Below are 17,646 nucleotides of genomic sequence, written 5' to 3'. Positions count from 1 at the left end.
GAGTTGTGCTTGCCTCCCATGATACATACACACTGTTGATGCTTCCCAGTGCTGCTCATCAGGAGGAAGAGCTCCAGAACCGGCCGTGTTTGCTGTCACAATGCCACAGTCCATTAATGCTGCACCCTTCATCTCACCAGACCAACACTCTGCACACATTGCAATCAAACTGCCGTGTGTTACCTGCATGTTACCTTGGGAAAGCTCAGACACACACAGAAATTAACTTGTTCAGACAATTGCAGGAGAAAATAACCAAGAGACTTTGTTGTAGGCTCCAAGTATTCAGGCATCTCATTTGGCTTTAACTTAGCAACATTAATGTTTAACATACTGCCATAGCAATGTATGTGCTTAAAAGAAAGTCCAGCATCTCCTTCCCCCCCCCCCCCGTAATTAAGGATTTTAAAAACAAGCGAACGTAAAACAGGCATTTCTAAAAGGCAGCAGAGAAAAGGCGAAGAAAAAGCATTAATTATCCCAACATTTTGCATGAATCAAAACATTTAACTGGAAAAACAGCTTGAACTCTGCTAAATACACGGTGACTCATCACGGAGCAATAAAAAGTTCAGTTCGTTAAGAACAGCTCCCATCAACCATAAGCGTGGGGAAAGCCCAACCAACACCGAGCATGGCTCTCGGTTCGGTACGGGCGTTCCACACCCCAGGAGCAGCCCCGGAATGCTGCCTGGATCCTGGGTGCCATGAAAGCCACAGCTCCTTGCCCCCTTCAGAAGCCCTGCTGGGAGAAGCACTTTGCTTTCTCCTTTGTCGGTTTATTTCAGGAGAGGTGGGTGGGTGGGGTGAGCTCCCAGGGCTGTAAATTTAACGAGCACATCTTGGCACAACTGCTGCAATCTGAACTGATTCAGGAGCAAAGTTCAGGGCATTTACACTACAGAAGCTCCGAGCGCATAACATGATTGTTTTACTCGACTAAAGTGGATTTAAGTACGAGTTGCTTAAGAAATAACATACTCTTACCAAACTACCTGCCTTTTTCAAGACAACAGCGTTTCCCCCTCCCCACGGATAGCACACAGGATCAAAACTACTCCTAAATTCAGGTTACTGTGCCCCTAGGGCCAGCAGGGCGCTCAGAGTGGGTCTGGAGCAACCAATGGGTCTATACAGAGAAAGGTTCCCTTTTAATCTCGGTGTCCGAAGGCAAATCACTTAATGGGCCGCATTAAACCATTACCTGGCTCCCTGCAATTGGAAGCCAACACCAGGGAGAGGCTGAGCAAACACTCCGGGGAGAAGCAGCCTCATTTGGATTGCTAATTTTATTTGCATACCAAACACCACTTTAAACAAACCCATTTGGATTTCTGTGCGCGAGCCTAACTCATTATTCGCTATCTGCTATTTGATGACTGGGAGCCTACCCTTTCAATAAACACTTGCAGCGTGCGAGAAAGAGCTCTGGCTACAGGGAGCCCTGAACAAAAGTGGGATGCGAAGTTAAAAACACGCAGCGCTCGGCTCGCTGCCTCCTCCTTGGCCTTCATCTCCTTAAAGCGGGGCCCGAAATCAAGGGCTGCTCTGGAACTGCTGGGAACAAAGGCACTGCCTGTACATATAAACAACAAGCAGAAGACAGGAGGGAGCTTGAGCTGACTGCAGTAGTATGCTCAACAAAGGGAGCTAGCATGCATTTAACTCTTACCTAACAGGAACCAAGAAGTTTTAGATGATGGGACCGAGGGCACTCCCATTCCTCGTTGGATCCCATTTTTCCTGGGGCAGCAGAGAGCTCTTGAGTCCATGGAAATAAATGCTGAAAGTCATTTTTCCCATCGCTCAGAGGTGAACAGCCATTTGTGAAACCCACAGCCATTCCATGCTGAGGCTGTCCACTCCCTTTGGCCTTTTATAGCTAGTTAGTGACCAGCTGAGCCCACCCTGGCCATCAACATGACCAGCTCAGCTGATGGGTGCTAACTGAGCATCTTATTAAGACACATAACAAGGGAACCTTCCTCACCTCAAGCTGTAAGAGGCAGGGTGAGCAGCTCCAAATGGCCAGCGATGCCAAATAAACGCTCTCCATGGTGATAAAATATAAATAGCTCGCAGCATGGCCCGTGGGATGGTCCTTGTGGTTTGTGCAAGTGGTGATTGACAACACGCAGGAAAATTTGGCCCTGTCTGATGGCGTGAAGCAACTGCTTTTGTAGCTCGTTTTGCAAGGAACTCACAGCGACAGATGGGGCCCTGTCAGGGTTTGAAGCGCTCACAAGGCAGAGAGAGAAATAACCGGGCTGATACAGAGCCAACGGCAATCAGATTGCCCCAACACTCCGCTTCAGGGATTGCTTTTTCTCCCCTCCTCATGCCCATCTTGAATTTTGTAGGAATTCTGGAAGTCGGCTCTCCTGGCAGGAAACCAGCACCGTGCTTCTGGGACTGGTTCCTCCAGCTCCCGCTGGTTTCCGTGAGTTATGGCTCGGTCCTGTTTCCTGGTTTTTCTTCTGGCACAATATAACACAGGCAAAGCAAACAGGTGGCAGGTAAAAGGCTGATCGTTACTGGGCTTTGTTGTGTGGCACAGAACAAAGGCTGTGCTCACAAAGGCTCCTATCCCTGGCACGTAGCAGTGTCACCAAGCCCCAGCCTTTCAGTGGTTCTGTGGCCTTTCTGGGAGATAGGAAGAAGTGCTGGAGGTTGGCACAGGTCAACGCTGTGTTGCTGTTCACAGGGCTTACAGGCAGCCTGGTGTCACCTCTCTCCCATGGCCACCAAATGCAGAGGTTCTGCACTATTACCAGCTGGTTCCCCTGAGCCACAGAGCAAACATCCTGCACTCACTCGTTCTTCGTTGCAAGTAGCCCTCTGCTTTGTTCTTCGCAAAGCCATCTGCTGTGCAGAGCTCTGACAGAAGTGGATGTTGTGTTCCACTTGCAGCCAAGCACCTGCAGCAGCAAAGAGCCATCCACAGCATGGCCAACTGGAAAAAAAACGCAGTGGGCTCTCTGTGGTCTTCCCACAAACAAAGGACCTGGCAGGTTTTCTGCAAGCCTGGGGGCCAGGGCAGGTTGCAGAGCCTACCTTGGATGCTGTGCTGAGGACAGTTTATGCCAATAAATGGGAAAAGCCAGGGGAACAGGAAAGTTCATGCTCATCTGGGTGGGAGCTGGAGGGCTGCTGAGGTGTCAGGAGGGAAATGGCTGAAATGTGTTCAGGTGGAGCCCTCGGTCTATTTGTGGAAAAGGTGAGCAGAGTGTGACCTGTCCTCCTTGACGCCTACCAGCAGGTAATTGGCAAAAGTCACATACAAGAGCTGTTTGCTTTCTTTCTTTCCCACCTTTCTTTCTGCCGCTGCCACACCTTAGGGGCTGGATTTGGCTTCAGCCACTTGTCCCTTCTTAAATCACAGCTCTGAATCAGAACAAGAGCAAAATGTCAGGAATGGGTCAGTACAAACATAAAGCTGTACCGATAAAGCAGAAGAGAGAGGGAGTACATTTTCTAGGAAGTATTCCCAGTTTTCTCAGAACACCAACACAAAGCCAGCTGAAACCCATGGAAGATTCACTGGGCTTCAGGCCAACCTCCTTTCCCCACGACTGCAGAATCTTTCCCCTTGTGACCCACTGAGCTCGTGCTTTTGCTGCTGCTCTCAAGCAGGAGTGCAGGTGCTCATCAATCATAGAATCATAGAGGTAGGAAAAGACCACTAAGACTATCTAGTCCAACCATCAATGCTGAAAGATGGCCCTGCTATGGAACCGTAGAACCATTCAGGTTGGAAAAAAACCCTTAAGATCGTTAATCCCAACCATCAACCTAATGCTGTGATAAATCTGGAACCACTGTGCAGAGAATTCACCTACACAAAATGAGCTCTCATTCAGCAACCAGCTCGAGAGCTTGGATTGTCTACTCCTACCTCCCCAGCTCCGTTCAGAATTCAGCCTGGGGTTAATCATTAATTCCCCTGAGTCTGCGGCCCACATGCCTGAGAGCTGGGAGCAGGGCAGAGCTCTGCGCTGCCATACAGTGCACAGCCTCACCCGTGCTTTGGTTCAGGGTGGGAGGCCCAAGGATGCCTTATTTAATAAACACGTCACAGTAGTTCACGTTTACTGATTATTGTGAAAGTCCACAGTACGTAAATACCTTTCTATCATACAGGTGAGAAGACCAAAGCTTGAAAGAGCGTATGAGTTTCTCGCATCTCACATTGGCTTCTCCCTTCCTGACGGGGCCGTAGCTCCTTGGAAAAGCATCGCTGCTGCTAGAAAAGAGCAATACAACGGTAGGAGGTAAAAAAAAAAAACAACAATAAAAACCATACAGATCAACCACATCTTGGCTCCAGAGATACTTTGGGAATTGTTTTGTTTGCATGGGTTGAGGGGAAGCAGCTTCCCAAACAATGTTTGCTATTCTGACCCTCAGCGTGCAGTGGAGAAGGGCAGTTGGAGCGCACACAGCAGTGCATGAGTCACTCCCCAGGCAGCTCTGAACACAGGAGATCGCCCCGATAGCGCCCGCTCCCACGGCTCAGTACCTTCCCAGCAGGACAGCCCCAGGCCTGCACACTGCAACCAGGAGCCAGGGGAGCTCCAAGTCTTCCCTCCTCAACTAGCTGTAGTTTTCCGTCCCTGGATTGCATCCATTCCTAGCAAGAAGTGCCGAAAAGCCCACGGCAGGGGGTTGGAACTGGATGGTCTTTAGTGTCCCTTCCAACCCACACCAGTCTATGACAAGTGTGATATTGCTATAGTAATACTCACTGCCACGTGTTTGTGCCCTGCGTGCTCTGGCAGATCCAGCCATTGGGCGGTTAAAGAGGAAGATGCAAAACCTCCAAGCTCTGCACTTGCCAGGGTCAGTTCCTTGTCCTTCATACGGAGCCCATAGGGTTTCCAGAAACCTGATTTCCAAAATCGAGGACTCAGACGTTGTTTGTGTAGCAAATCATGGCACAGAAACCCTTTGGCAGAAGAACTACCTTGAATTAAACATGTACAGTCTTAGCGTAGCTATAACTGTGCCTGTGCCAGCAACACACATTCTTTTCTATTGCACATTAATTTTTGAGAGTAGTTTTCCAACATCATAAGGATTATACAGTCTCTTTGGCTGTCATTTCTGGTGTTTAAGCCGACTGGGCAAGTTGTGCAAAACTCAGCAGATTTTGGAGGCATTGCATTCCTGCAGGCTGAGTGGCAGTGGGGCTGAATACCTCCAACCTGCCCAAAGCAGCAGCCACGACTCCCTTTGCGCTACGGTTAGCACTCCAAACAGAAAAGAGCAGGAAAACAGGTGTCTGAAGTGCATTTAAAATGGCCTGCGTTAGGCTCACAAAATACAGGGTATAAATCAATCCTTCACGTTCCTCTGGTTGTAACCTCTCGTTTCTGTGCCTCCTTCACTGCAGCTTCTTCCCCCCCCAAGCAATGAGGCAGCGTTTCCTAGAGGGTGTCACGCTGGCTGGAAGCATTGCGACACGGCCAGCCTCCCGCTGCACGCTGCTCCCCGGGTGACCGAGCTGGGTTGGATGCCAGAGGGAACGCAGGAAGGTGGAAGAGACAGCCAGGACAGGACCCTGCCCTGCTCCGTGGGAGCTCCAGAGGCATTGTGTGCACCAGCAGGAAAATACAGAGAACGTTCCCAAAGGTCGCAGTGACACCAGGACGAGCGCCAGCGTATTCACGCTGCCTGGACAGAGGCTGACCCAGAGCCAAACCCCCACCTTCCACCCTCTTTTTTTTCACCTCTTTCTCAGTGGGCGAGGGGAGGTGACCTCATCTGGAAACACTTGTTTTTTTTCCCTCTCCTGGATTTTTGCCTTTTGTGGCATTGCAGGTGCTGCTGCCCAATGCGGCCGAAGTTCTCTGGGCTCACTGCAGACCTTGCGTGGCTCTATCTGTTGGTGCTAACCCTGGGGGGTTAGCAGAGTTAGAGGAGTTCAAGGCCACTTAAAGTGGCCTTTCTGTCTTTATGTTATTGACCAAGGTTCCGTAAGGGCCAGAAGCCGTTATTATTGCTGGTTTGGTGGCACACAGCAGCTGCCTGAAAAAAAAAAAAAAACAAGGGCCCATTGTGTCAGCCACTTTTCGCTGCACTCAGACAATTCACAATTTAATAAAAACAAAAACGTGAGGGAGGAGAGACTCCTGGGGGAACGGTGATTTGCCAAAGTCACAAAATGGGTCATCTCATCATAAAACTGGCAACAGGTTCTCTGCATTTGGTTAGGACTGGGAGAAGGAGCCAAAACCACGGGACTGTTGCTTTTCTTTACTTATCCCAGCATTCCCAGACTCTTTGAAACATGTAGAGGTTTGGGATGATGTGGGAATGCAGGACTATGCTCTTCCTGCCTTTCTTTCCTCCTCCTTCCCTTCGCATCCCATTAATCCCCAATTACTGGAGGCTGCAGCCCAGTGACAGAGTACAACTTCCCCAGGGAATCAGTGACCAATTCTTGGCAGTCCTCGGGGAGAAATGTCAGCATTTTGCTTCTGGCCTCCAGGATGCTCTTTAGAAGTTTGCAGAAGGATTTGCCTCCGTAAGCTACAGAAGTGAAAGGCCTTAGGAGGATTTAGAGCACCGATTTTTGCCCTGCCAGCAGCTTTGATAATTTGATTTAGTCCTGACAAATGAAACAGCGCATGCTGCACCGCACCGACTCCCGTATTTGTAGAACCCCCAGGCATTCCAGCAGCAGAACCCCTCACCAGGCAGCTGTTGCTAGGAGCTGAGCTGTGTTTGTAGCACCGGAGGCTGTGGGATGGCAGAGCAGCGTGGGTGCCCGAGCCACTCGCGGGGCCCCACCACCCCTCCACCAATGCCAACAGGACACCTGAGCTCCTCAGAGCCAGAACCTGCTCCATCCCAGGACGCTTTTGTGCTTCCCAAGCTGCTTGCGACCTGTCCAGAAGTCAAGTGCATGTCCTCCAAGCTGAAGGAAGGACGGGGAGCAATTAAAGCTCTCCTAAAATGCTTAGAAACAGCCGAGCGCAGGTTAGAATTTCCATTATTTTTGTTAGCATAGGGTGTGGGTTTAGCCCCTGCAGGAAGGGGCTGAAAGGCAGCAAGGTGTGGCCATGCAGAATGGCTCCCTGATCTCCGTGGAGCACTTTTTACACTTGTCCTTGTGTCAAATAGTTGCCAACCCCACGTCCAACCATTATCCTGGGTTATGGCTTCTATCTCCATCAGGAACAGCTCATTTGCTGTTTTAACATCCATTGCAAAGACTGAAAAAATGGGTTTTCAAGCTTCAAAGCTTCCTGTCTGTCATTTATCCCAAGGCTGAACACCGAACCCCAGAGCTGCAAGGTGGGCCCAAGCCCCACAATGAGCTCCCGATGGTTAGGAAGCAGAGAGAACACAGAGACACGACACAGAAGACAGCCTACAGCTCAGGGCCACCCCAAAGCTGTAGGTAGAAACTAGAGATGGCGCATTCCCAACTAAACAACTGTAGCAAAATAAGGGGAAGAAAAATCTGCCAGAGGTGGGGAAATGGATCAGCTGAGCAAAGACAAAGGCCCCTCACACACTTCCCAAGTGCCGACCAGGATCTTCCCTCTTGCAGCCCGGGCTCTGCAATGGCCTCTGTGCCACCCAAGAGGAAAAGGAACACCAGGCCCAAGCGACAGGGACGTCACCAACAGCAGGCGCAATCCTTATCGGCTGACAGAGGTAAATCTTGTGCCCTCGTTTTTAACCATTAGTTGTGCCAAGTCTTACAGCCAAGGTCTGAGTCGATACCAAGACCAAGAGGGTTTCATCTTCTACACCTAGCCAAAGTGCCGGCCACCAGCTTACAGCGTTACTGCAGGCAGACTGCACACAATTTATGCCTTTTTCAGGTAAACCCTGTGACAATATTTCTGCTAGCTCTGAAGTGGAGCTTGACAAAGCCAGACCTCGTGAGAACAGAACGTGTGGTAAGGCACACCCTCAAGAGAAACAGCCAGAACTGATACAAGAAGTGCCAGTGGCATCGGGACCATATTTTTATATCAGTGGATCTAACGGAGCGGGACTGTAAGTAGGTCCTCAGCAGTATATGACAATACATGAAATTGCACTACATCATCCGTCATCCACTGGCCTAGAAACATTTCCTTTTGACTTTAGGTATTGCCAGAATGACACATTCAAAGGATAGTTTAAGAATAAATTATTCCATTCAAGATGGAAATTGCCCAGTGGGTGGTCAACTATGGTAAAGTAGCTAACTGCTACCTCTACACAAGAGACTAAGTACTTCTACTCATTTAATGAGAGTTCTCTGTTTGGGTTGTTCTGAAATCACTTAGCTACTCCACATAGCAAATCTGCCAGCATCATCACAAGATCTAGGCACCACTGCTGTTGATCAACCTTTTGTTGCCCTAAATGCACTGAAAACAAAAATAAGAGGACATTTCTGCCCAAGAAGAATAGCCAGATCAGAAGTCCCATCTTTTACTTCTTGAGTTCTTTCCAGTATAGTGACATTCTTCTCTAGATGTTGTTACCAACAAACACTACAGAATCTCTGCTGTAAGCAGCACATCCCTTGCTATGTGTCCAAGCTTTGTCTACAAATAGCTTTTCCTGTTGCTATCTGTCATCTCTTCCTGCACTCCTCAGCAGAGAGGCTCCTTATTAACACTGGACCGTAATGCAAAACATTCCTATTCCACGGGTACTTGCATCCTAATTGAAGCAACCCTGATGAAAAGGTACAAGTTCTCATTAGCCCTGCAGAATTACAACATCCTGAGCATCCTCAGTCATGAGTTCAGAGCAGCAGGTCCACTTGCAGCCACTCTAATTAACGTTTCCCACCTTATTCCCCACCCAGGGGTTCTTGGGGGTGTTAGGTGAAGCTAACAGGGGAAATTGTTAGTAGTTCAGGGGATGTGAGCTAACTTGGTCTTCGCTGCTGAAAAGGAGGCTATTTTGCTATTTTGTTTTCCATATGCAGTGTGAGCATCTATTGCCAGAGCAGAGGCTGGCAGCGTATCTATGACAACAGAAGACAGGATTACGCGCTGAAATGGTGTGAGATCAAGTGCCGAGAGACCTATTATCATTTCAAAGAAGGTAGAGGTGCCAGTGGGCCTCGAGTGGGAGAGGGCAGTGGGAAAAATGAGAGAATGCTGGACTTGTGGCTCCCAGGGCAGAGGTCACCTGCGGGGTAGGAGAAACAGGTAACCTCAACTTCTTGGCAGACCTCAGCAGGGATATTGGAGCTGGATTGCCATGGTGATTAAAGAAAGGGTTTTAGACAAGAGAATGGCTTGGGGAGAAAAGATACCATTGAAATGAACTGCACACAAAGCATCATAATCACTTTTGAAATGCAGCCCTCCCTCTGTGGGTTGGAGCTCGCAGGCGGCAATAGGACTGACACTGTTCCACAGCACAGCAGCAGCTGGCACCTCACCAGCCTGGTCAAAACTTTGCATACGTATAGAGGGTGCCCCACATACACAGGCACCCCCTGCTACTGCCTTCAAGGAAATGGGCAGCACCCAGGTCAGCATCACCCTTCAGGTTCTGCTGCACGAGACAACGAGGGCAAGCTTTCTTTTCCCCTCATCCAGGTGAACAGCTGCTCTACCAGATTCCCAACAACACAGTCCTCACCAGCAAGACTGGGCTTTTATCCTGCCTGCGAGAGCAAGAGCGAGTGATGAGAAAGATCAGCTGCAGCTCTAATCCCAAGTAAGAGCTCTCACTTCATTGCACCTTGAGCAGAAACACGCGCCGAGCAAAAGTGAGAGCACATAAAAAAGGACACAAAGCATAAGGGTTTTTTTCTTATTGTCTAGAAAAATCATTTCCCCAGAGGAATAAGCATGTCAGACAGGGTTTTCAACTTGTATTTGACTCTCTCATAGGTTACTGAAGATGGAAGAATTCTTTCCAGAATCTTTTCGCTTGGACTTAAAAGAAGAGAGAAATGCCTTTTTTGAGCTTTGCAAAGGTGAGTTGTCTTCATCAAGGTAGCAACCGGCTTATATGTTCCTCTAAGTTCATACATATAAATACATACAGAGTAACACTCACTGATGTGAGATGTGTCTATCAACAATGATGTGCGTACAAAGCCCACTAACTGGCACACCAGAGTTTCACACCCCACGCATTGCTGTAACAGACTCACTCTCTCTCTGCAGAAGAAGAGATTTGGATCTGCAAACCAAGTTGCTCTAACCAAGGTCGAGGAATTTTCCTGCTGAAAAATCCTGCTGCTGTCACCACCCTGCAAGCCAAGCTCTACAGCTCTGAGGGAGACCTACCCAGTAAGAGGGTGCCCTGCAGGGCTCCCAAGACGAGAATAGTGCAAAGGTAGAGATCGAAGCCTGGCAAATGTATGAGTAGTGTGCTTAATTAAGCCATACCAGCCTCAGTGTATTATATTGTTCCATAGGTATTCAGGGTGTTTACACCACATCTTTCCATCAACCTATGAGATTTTGTTTTGTGGGAGAGGCTATTTCTCTGGTTAGTCTGTCTTGTATCCACACTTCAGTCATTTCAGGGTGGGTCTTTGCCATCAGAAAGATTTGGTTACCTTTGTCTGGAAATTTAAGCGTGACTTCAAAAGGCCAGGTGCTACTGTTCCATGCATGACAAAAGCCTTGTGCAAAGTTATTTAAACTAGGTACTATCCCACCTTCCTACACAATGCAGGCATTTTACAAACTGTACAGCTGTTCAATCTATTCCGCACAATCTAATAAAATATCTCAGATATCTTCCAAAATCTGCCCCATTGCTATGGAAGTCTAGACCTCAATCAGTGGCTAGCAGTCATTAAAAAACTGGGTTTGGATTGTTTGCTTTTGTGATCCTTGCAGGAATGAAAGAACCATCCAGGTTCTTCCCTGTAGAGCACGATGTTGCTCTGGCCATAAAAGCAGTGGTGCTGTATGAAGGGCTCTTTGTGTTCTGATGTAAACGATCTATATTCCCCAGTAAATATTAGTAAATCTTTAATTACCTTCCACTCCAAAGACTCAGCACCGCTTCTTTGCCTCTAGTCCGTTCCCAGCACTTCTGGCCTCTCCTCTGGGCACCGTCTGCCTCTGAAAGAAGGACAAACAGCTTTGTTACGTGGCGTAAAACCAACCGGCTGCAGGGTTTTGTGCAAGCTTTGAGCTGCCATGTGTTACAGCTGCCTGTTGGTGACATGTCTTGACACCCTCACAGGTACATTGACCAACCTCTGCTCCTGGAAGGGAAGAAGTTTGACGTCCGGTCCTACCTCCTCATTGCCTGCACAGCACCGTATGTGTTATTTTTTGCCCAGGGCTATGTCCGGCTGACCTGTAGCAATTACGATGCCACGTCTGATGATCTGACTGTTCATCTCACCAACCAGGTAAACTCAGTGCATTTAGTTCAGAAGAAGAGCAGAGGAGTTGACAGGGAAGGGACACAAAAAAGACCTGTGAAAGGCTGAAGATCTGCCTCGTGTAGGCAAACTCCATGCACCCAAGAAATGGAGATTGGCTTATGGTCAGGCTGAAGAGAAGTGATACTACAGGATGGGGCTCACTCTCTGCAATGGACCAATGCTCTGCTTATGCTGACAATTTCTGTCCCTGGACCAATTTTCCTCCAGTATTCTCTCATAGACCATAGGTCTCTTAGGAGAAGCCTTTGACCGTGGCTACCTAGAACAAACAAGCCTTTTAGTCTTGGCTAAAGACCTGGCTGTTCCTGTTGAGCTAAATGTGATAATCAGTGATGTAAGGTACAGATGCATTCTTCAAGAGCCATCATTCTTAAATTGCCGCCTTGGCTTCCCTTCCTTCTCAAATGAGATCTGTGCACCAGAACTGTTCCGGCTCACATTCCCATCCTACTTCTTAAGAAGCCTTTCTTATTTCAATCTGAGTTTGTTCCTTCCTACAAGGCTCTTCAGTAGTTAGCATCAGATGGAAGAAAATGGTTTGCTCTAAAGCCCCTCTCCCAGTATAACGCTGTGTTTGGGAGCTGGCAAAATATGTCTTAGGGCAAAACATGCATCAGACAAGCCCACTTCAGTTCTTGTTGGGGTTTTATGGTTCCTGTACAAGTACAGTTCAGCACAGCAGATTATAGTTGCTTCCTGCAATATATGCTATTATCAGTGTGCCACTTGTTTTCCTGGAATAGTTTGTTTGCTCAGGTAGAGAGCTATCCACATGGGAATTCAGGTGCTTGGGTAGGATCCCATGGCACAAGCAATATTAAACAAAGGACAGGTGTTTATCAGCAGGACATGAATTACCTGGGAGGAGGGAAACAAAATCTACAGGAGCAGTTGGTAAGAAGCCAGGCTTCAAGTCACAGTGGATTCTGCCCCCATTCCCTTCCTACCCCAGCAGTGATAAGTTCCAGCTGACCTAGGGGTTAATGAGACAGAGGAACGGGCACCTGCTCAGGGTCAGGTCTGCTGCTGCTTCCCTCCATGTCAATAGCATGATCCTGGCTCTCCCCAGCTCCATCCCTGGAACAATGCAGCATAGAGGGATGTCTGCCATGCATGTTTCCTGTTACTCTTTACTGCCAGAAATGTAATCCTCCCCTCACTCTGTTCCCCACCTCGCAGTACATGCAGAAGAAGAACTCCCTCTACAGCCAGCTGAAGGATGAGACAGTTTGGCGGATGGAGCACTTCAACAGCTACATTAATGAGAAGTTTAGGAAAACCAATGGTCTCCCCCAGGACTGGGTTTTCACTGTGTTTACTGTGAGTACAGGCAAGTCTGTGGTGTGCTAGTCTGCCTAGCCTAATTAGGGTGATGGGAATAGGGACAAAAGCCTTCTGTTCAAGGTAGTCCCCAAGGAAACATATGTACCAAGTGAGAAGGCACTGATGGTCCCGTGATAACCAGTTGCCTGCAGATGATAAACAGAAGTCAAGACACAGAGTTTAATTTCAGTGGTTAATAAAATGGGTAAACTGCTGATAAAGAGAGGGGGCTTTCTTCAACTCAAAGTGGACACACATACAGTTTCCAAAACACAGCCTCCATCCAAATCTAGAAGGGAAGAAAAAGTGCCCCTAAACTGAGAGGAGACCAATGACTTGCAGTGACTCCTGTGCCCTTGGCACTGACAATGATTAGTTATCCCTGTTCCCTATCTTTCAGAAAAGGATGCAGCAGATCATGTTGCAGTGCTTCCTGGCAGCCAAGCACAAACTGGATCGTAAACTGGGCTACTTTGATCTCATTGGCTGTGACTTTTTAATTGATGAAAACTTTAAGGTATGCATAAAATATTGCCAAATACTAAGTATCATATTGGCCAGATGTCTAATGCTAGCAACGTAGAATGGTTGACGCAAGCTCTGGCACTAGGCATTAAACAGAGCGTTCACTCAGACAGCTGTGAAGGGCAGGATTCATTTCTTTCTCCAGTTCCATTGTCCACCATAGTGCACACGTATTGCACTAAGAAACCCTGGCATTAACAGCTCCAGAGGGGAAGTAAAATATTTACTGCAGCAGAAATTGCTCTGTGCAGAATTTTCACAGAAAAGTGGAGTAGTGAAAAATATGAGAATCTTAATATCTACTCAGTTCATAGTGAAAGTAAGGGAATTTTAACGCCATTCAGTATTTTTCTGTCTAGAAACCAAACATGACAGATAATTGGCCAGCATAATTCAGTTTGTAATGCTTCTAATGCCACATGAAGAATACTGATTTACACGAGCTCAGTATCCAAGAATGAATTTGCCTTCACTACCCTGCAGAATCAGTCATTATCGATTCAGATGTCAGCATCAGCACCTCCACATTCACTGCAGGTTTACCATTTAGCAATAGGTTAGCCCATCAAGTCTCTAAAACCTGCTAGAATTACAGCTCAAACTCATGAAGAGTGAACGAAATGCAGAGAAGGAAAGCTAGAAGAAAGGGAAAGGGAAATGCTAAGTACAGTGATTGGACTGCTTTCAGTGCAGGCGGACCTTCGAAACCACCTGGTCTAAACATAACAGAAAGCCATCTGGCAGATTTTGCTGTTGCTAAAGCAGAAAGGAACTCGAACTTATTCCAGCAAAGTACAGTGGGAACAACGAACCCTATGAAAGAATGGAATTAATGTATGCAGCACCGGGCAAGGCACCCAGACAATGGCCTCCTTTGTACAGGGAAGTCAATGGCAAGGGGGAGTAAATGGGAAAGATACAGAAACTGGTGCTTCTCAAATTTCAGAAGCAATTGTCTTTTGCAATGTTGGCATGCAAAGCCCTGGCTGTGCAAACTTTAAGTAGAATGGAAGATCCGATATCACTCTATTGTGGCAATCCCTACCTGGCCAGTTAAAAACTTCAGTAACTAAAGACCATTACATCTCCATGCATTTCACATACGGAGGGAAAAACAAGAGGTGTTTCTTGACAAGCATAATCTAAAGAAGTGATGTGGATTTCAGGATACTTAGTAGTGATGCAGTCAGTTGGGACTGCCATCCTATTTGATGACACCTGTAGAATTTGCTTCGCGTTGATTTAACACGGTCTTGTGTTTGGTTCTATGCCTCATCACGCTATTCCCACTTCCTTATCTTCCTGAGATAAAAATGCCCCCAGTATCATTCCTGATAATTTCTGAAGGCCCTGCAGTATCCCAGTCTAGTTCTTGAAGGTGTTTCCCCACCTCGCAGTTCTTAGGAGCGTGGGCCATGAAAGCAGAGCCTGCAGAGAAACCACAGCTTTCACCTGAGCTTTGCACCTTCATGTGCAGGATGAGAAGAAGGGGAGAGAGAGCAAAAGTGAGGGATGTGGTTCTACTGTTACTTTTATTTCCCCCCCTTTCTGGTTTCTGGGGCTTCCCTGTGCTGTGTTGTAAACGCCAAAGCTAATACACAGCTTAGGACCCAGCCATTTAAGCGCTCAAGGAACCTGCTTTCAGAAAGCATTGCATCAGCTGTGCAAAAGGGCTCTGCAAAGGAATGCTGGGAAGATAGATGCCTAAATTTTTTATCAGCCATAAAGAGATTCAGCTATCTATCACCTGAGAACAGACTGAACATAGATAAGCCATTTGCCAATTTGTGACAGGGGTATATAAAATAAGATAACCCTCGTTAAAGCAGGGAGGGTCCCTTTGATTGGAATGACACAGCTTTTCACTCACCCCAGCACTAGGAGATACCACACGGATGCTGCAGAGCTGGGAGTGCCACTGCAGGTCACGATCATGAAACATCTGACAAAAACCAGAGAAAACAGAACCCCACTGGCTACACACCAGATGCAGGGAGGAGGCTCAGGTGCTCAAATTCTATATGAAATCTCCATGAATGGTACGCTGGATTTGCTGGATCTTGGCTTTATTCTCTCTGTTCTTCCTGAAACAGAACAAAAGACATTTCTTAACGTGCCCAGTTGTTAAGAGGTTAAGAGCATTTAAAACAACTGTGAAACACACTGATACAATAATAGGGAGCGTAGGAGATAGACAGTATAATAGATGTGAACACCTCCTCCTGTTTGTTTTGAAGGAGAAGAAACCAAAACCTAGTCAAGACAATTACAAAGGTTCATTGAGTTTGTCTGTCAGCAGAAAACCTTATGAACTTCTAATAGGAAAAAGGAAATTTGCTCAGAAATAAGAGAGCTTGCCAAGAAAAATAAACGTAACATAGGTGCCCTCTGTTGGCATCTGCAGAGCAGGTTATTTCTCAGCAGCTGTCCCAGTTCTTCTCTGGAAAAAAAAAATCAGCCACAGACATGTCAGCACCCTCACTTACCAGCCTTCTCTGAAATACTGCACTGAAACAAATGTGAAGTGAAAATTATTGTCACGCCTTATTCTCAGCAAAATGAAGTGCAAAAGTGAAAGCAATCGCATTGCCAAATTCTACCACCCACATTTCTCAGTTACTTGCAGGCAAACCCATTGCTGCTTCAGGAAAAGAAAACAAAACAAAACCACCACACTATTTGTGTCTCTCAACATCAATTAAAAGAGAGTAAAATTTGCCTGGGGCCGTTGCATGATTAAACATCCTTCCTGAAAAAAAAAACATCAAATAGATCCTATACGTCTTCTAAGCAAGATGCAGCACCATATGGTAAAGGCAGGAAGTGAACAGAAGAGTTTCTCTTATGACAGGAAAAAGAAATAGTAAACAGAATCACTTTGAATTGAACTGTTTGCTTTCGCATAGACTTGCAACTGGACCATCACGTGCCACAGCTCAGAGCTGCAGACTTCAGCACGACAAAAGGAAGTAGAGCTGATATTGGAATAGACATGCAAATATCTCCTATGGCTTCTACCTAAAACCAAAGCTTACCCAGGAAATCAAGGACAGGGGTTAACTGAGAGCTTGGTGCTGTGCTTCCTTGGTCTTGACCCATGTCCAGCCCAAATCAAGATATGATTACTAGATTCCTTGTAACTTCTTTCATGTTATTCAAAAAACTTGAAAGCATTACAGACATTGGTATGTTAAGAGAAAAAAACAGTGCCTTTGCACACCCACAGAGCAGGAGTTTAACCTAAACTGTATCAGCTAAAAACACAAAATAATGAGCAGTGTTGTTCTCAAGTATTGAAATGCAACGATTGCTCCAGTCCCTGAGAAAATGCTGTCTTACCTTAGTCCATGTTAGAGGATCCTGTCGGGATTTATTAATACTCCCGGCACCTCCAGCTGCTCACTAAGTCAGTAAAATGGCATTGCTGCAGCTCTGAGGAGATCCAACCTGATTTCTTGGTTGTCATTCGCCTTTCCTAGGTCTGGCTTCTAGAAATGAATGCAAACCCTGCATTGCACACCAACTGCAAAGTCTTGAGAGACATCATCCCCGGCATCATCTACGAGAGTCTCGGTAAGCGGAGAAGTCACAGGGCGGCCAGTAACGAGCAATCACATCACACCACTGCTTGTCAGAGGAAAGGCTCCTGCTGATACCATTTGTAGCTCCAGAATAGCCCTGGAATAAAGATACCTTGATGCTGAGTTTGTAGGTCACGCAAAAGGCAGTGAGAATTCTACCCAATGCAGACACAGTAAAGCTATGGTCTCGTTAGAAATAAGTGGTTAATTTTTTTTTTTAATTATTATTTTTAGAAAGAATTTGATGAGTTTGGGTGCACGTTGCCATCAGCCCACCTCCTAACTGCAGATCTCTTCCAGATCTGGTTCTCGAGATCTTCACCAAGTGCCTCAAGGGGAAGAGCGTGCTGCCTTTGAAGACACGCTGCCACTTTGTGCTTCTCTACAACGAGGATGCTGCAGACCCGGGCCAGAAGCAACCCTGGAAGCTCAGCACCAGGTCGTGCACAGGACGGTACCTGAGGCCACAGCCAGAGAGCACTGGGCACTTCAGGTACAGCCCTGCCAAAGCTGCAGGCCTGTCCCCAGGAGCTCAGCTGCTTCAGAAGAAAGGGTGCCTTGCTGCCTCCAAAGGGCTGTCAACGAGCTGTCCTAACCATACCGCACGTGCAACAGTTTGACCACCCACACCGAGTCACAGAACAAGAGCGTTTTCACAAGCGATACAAAGAAAAATAAAAGTTAAACTTGTACATGCTATGCATATCATGCTCTTTTTCACCTGGTAGAAACAGGCAGGTGTCAACCTCAGCTGAAAACCAGTAACTGTGAGTGCTAACAGTTCTGCAGAAAGCAACGCTTCCATCAGTAGTTAAAGTAGTTAAAGAGTAGTTA

At 47.1% G+C, this 17,646-nt stretch overlaps 1 protein-coding gene and 1 long non-coding RNA gene across 13 annotated transcripts in view; one reads left to right on the top strand and one right to left on the bottom strand.

Annotated features, from left to right (window-relative positions):
* LOC110408708 overlaps window positions 1-16,704 on the bottom strand; it is a 30,796-nt gene extending 14,092 nt beyond the window's left edge. For 2 of the 12 annotated variants that reach the window (XR_002444500.1, XR_002444498.1), the window contains exons 1-6: window positions 16,571-16,704; window positions 15,102-15,315; window positions 10,967-11,051; window positions 4,746-6,027; window positions 4,126-4,243; window positions 30-3,384 (exon numbers count right to left, since the gene is read on the bottom strand). This is a non-coding gene — a long non-coding RNA (uncharacterized LOC110408708). The remainder of the gene's footprint in view (window positions 1-29; window positions 3,385-4,125; window positions 4,244-4,745; window positions 6,028-10,966; window positions 11,052-15,101; window positions 15,316-16,570) is intronic. The other 10 variants (XR_002444508.1, XR_002444499.1, XR_002444504.1 and 7 more) reach the window with 10 other exon arrangements.
* TTLL10 (tubulin tyrosine ligase like 10) lies at window positions 6,701-17,534 on the top strand. Its single transcript, XM_021417709.1, is given in 13 exon segments — window positions 6,701-6,981; window positions 7,559-7,665; window positions 7,836-8,013; window positions 8,942-9,060; window positions 9,564-9,684; window positions 9,861-9,946; window positions 10,140-10,311; window positions 11,176-11,347; window positions 12,563-12,703; window positions 13,107-13,223; window positions 16,711-16,804; window positions 17,113-17,331; window positions 17,334-17,534. Coding segments are annotated over 13 exon segments (1,833 nt in total). The 5' UTR covers window positions 6,701-6,748; the 3' UTR covers window positions 17,408-17,534.

The sequence above is a fragment of the Numida meleagris genome, chromosome 20, assembly GCF_002078875.1.
Source record: "Numida meleagris isolate 19003 breed g44 Domestic line chromosome 20, NumMel1.0, whole genome shotgun sequence".
Lineage (NCBI taxonomy): Eukaryota > Metazoa > Chordata > Aves > Galliformes > Numididae > Numida > Numida meleagris.
Note: the sequence above shows the minus strand (reverse complement) of the source record. Positions and strands in the feature narration are given on the sequence as shown.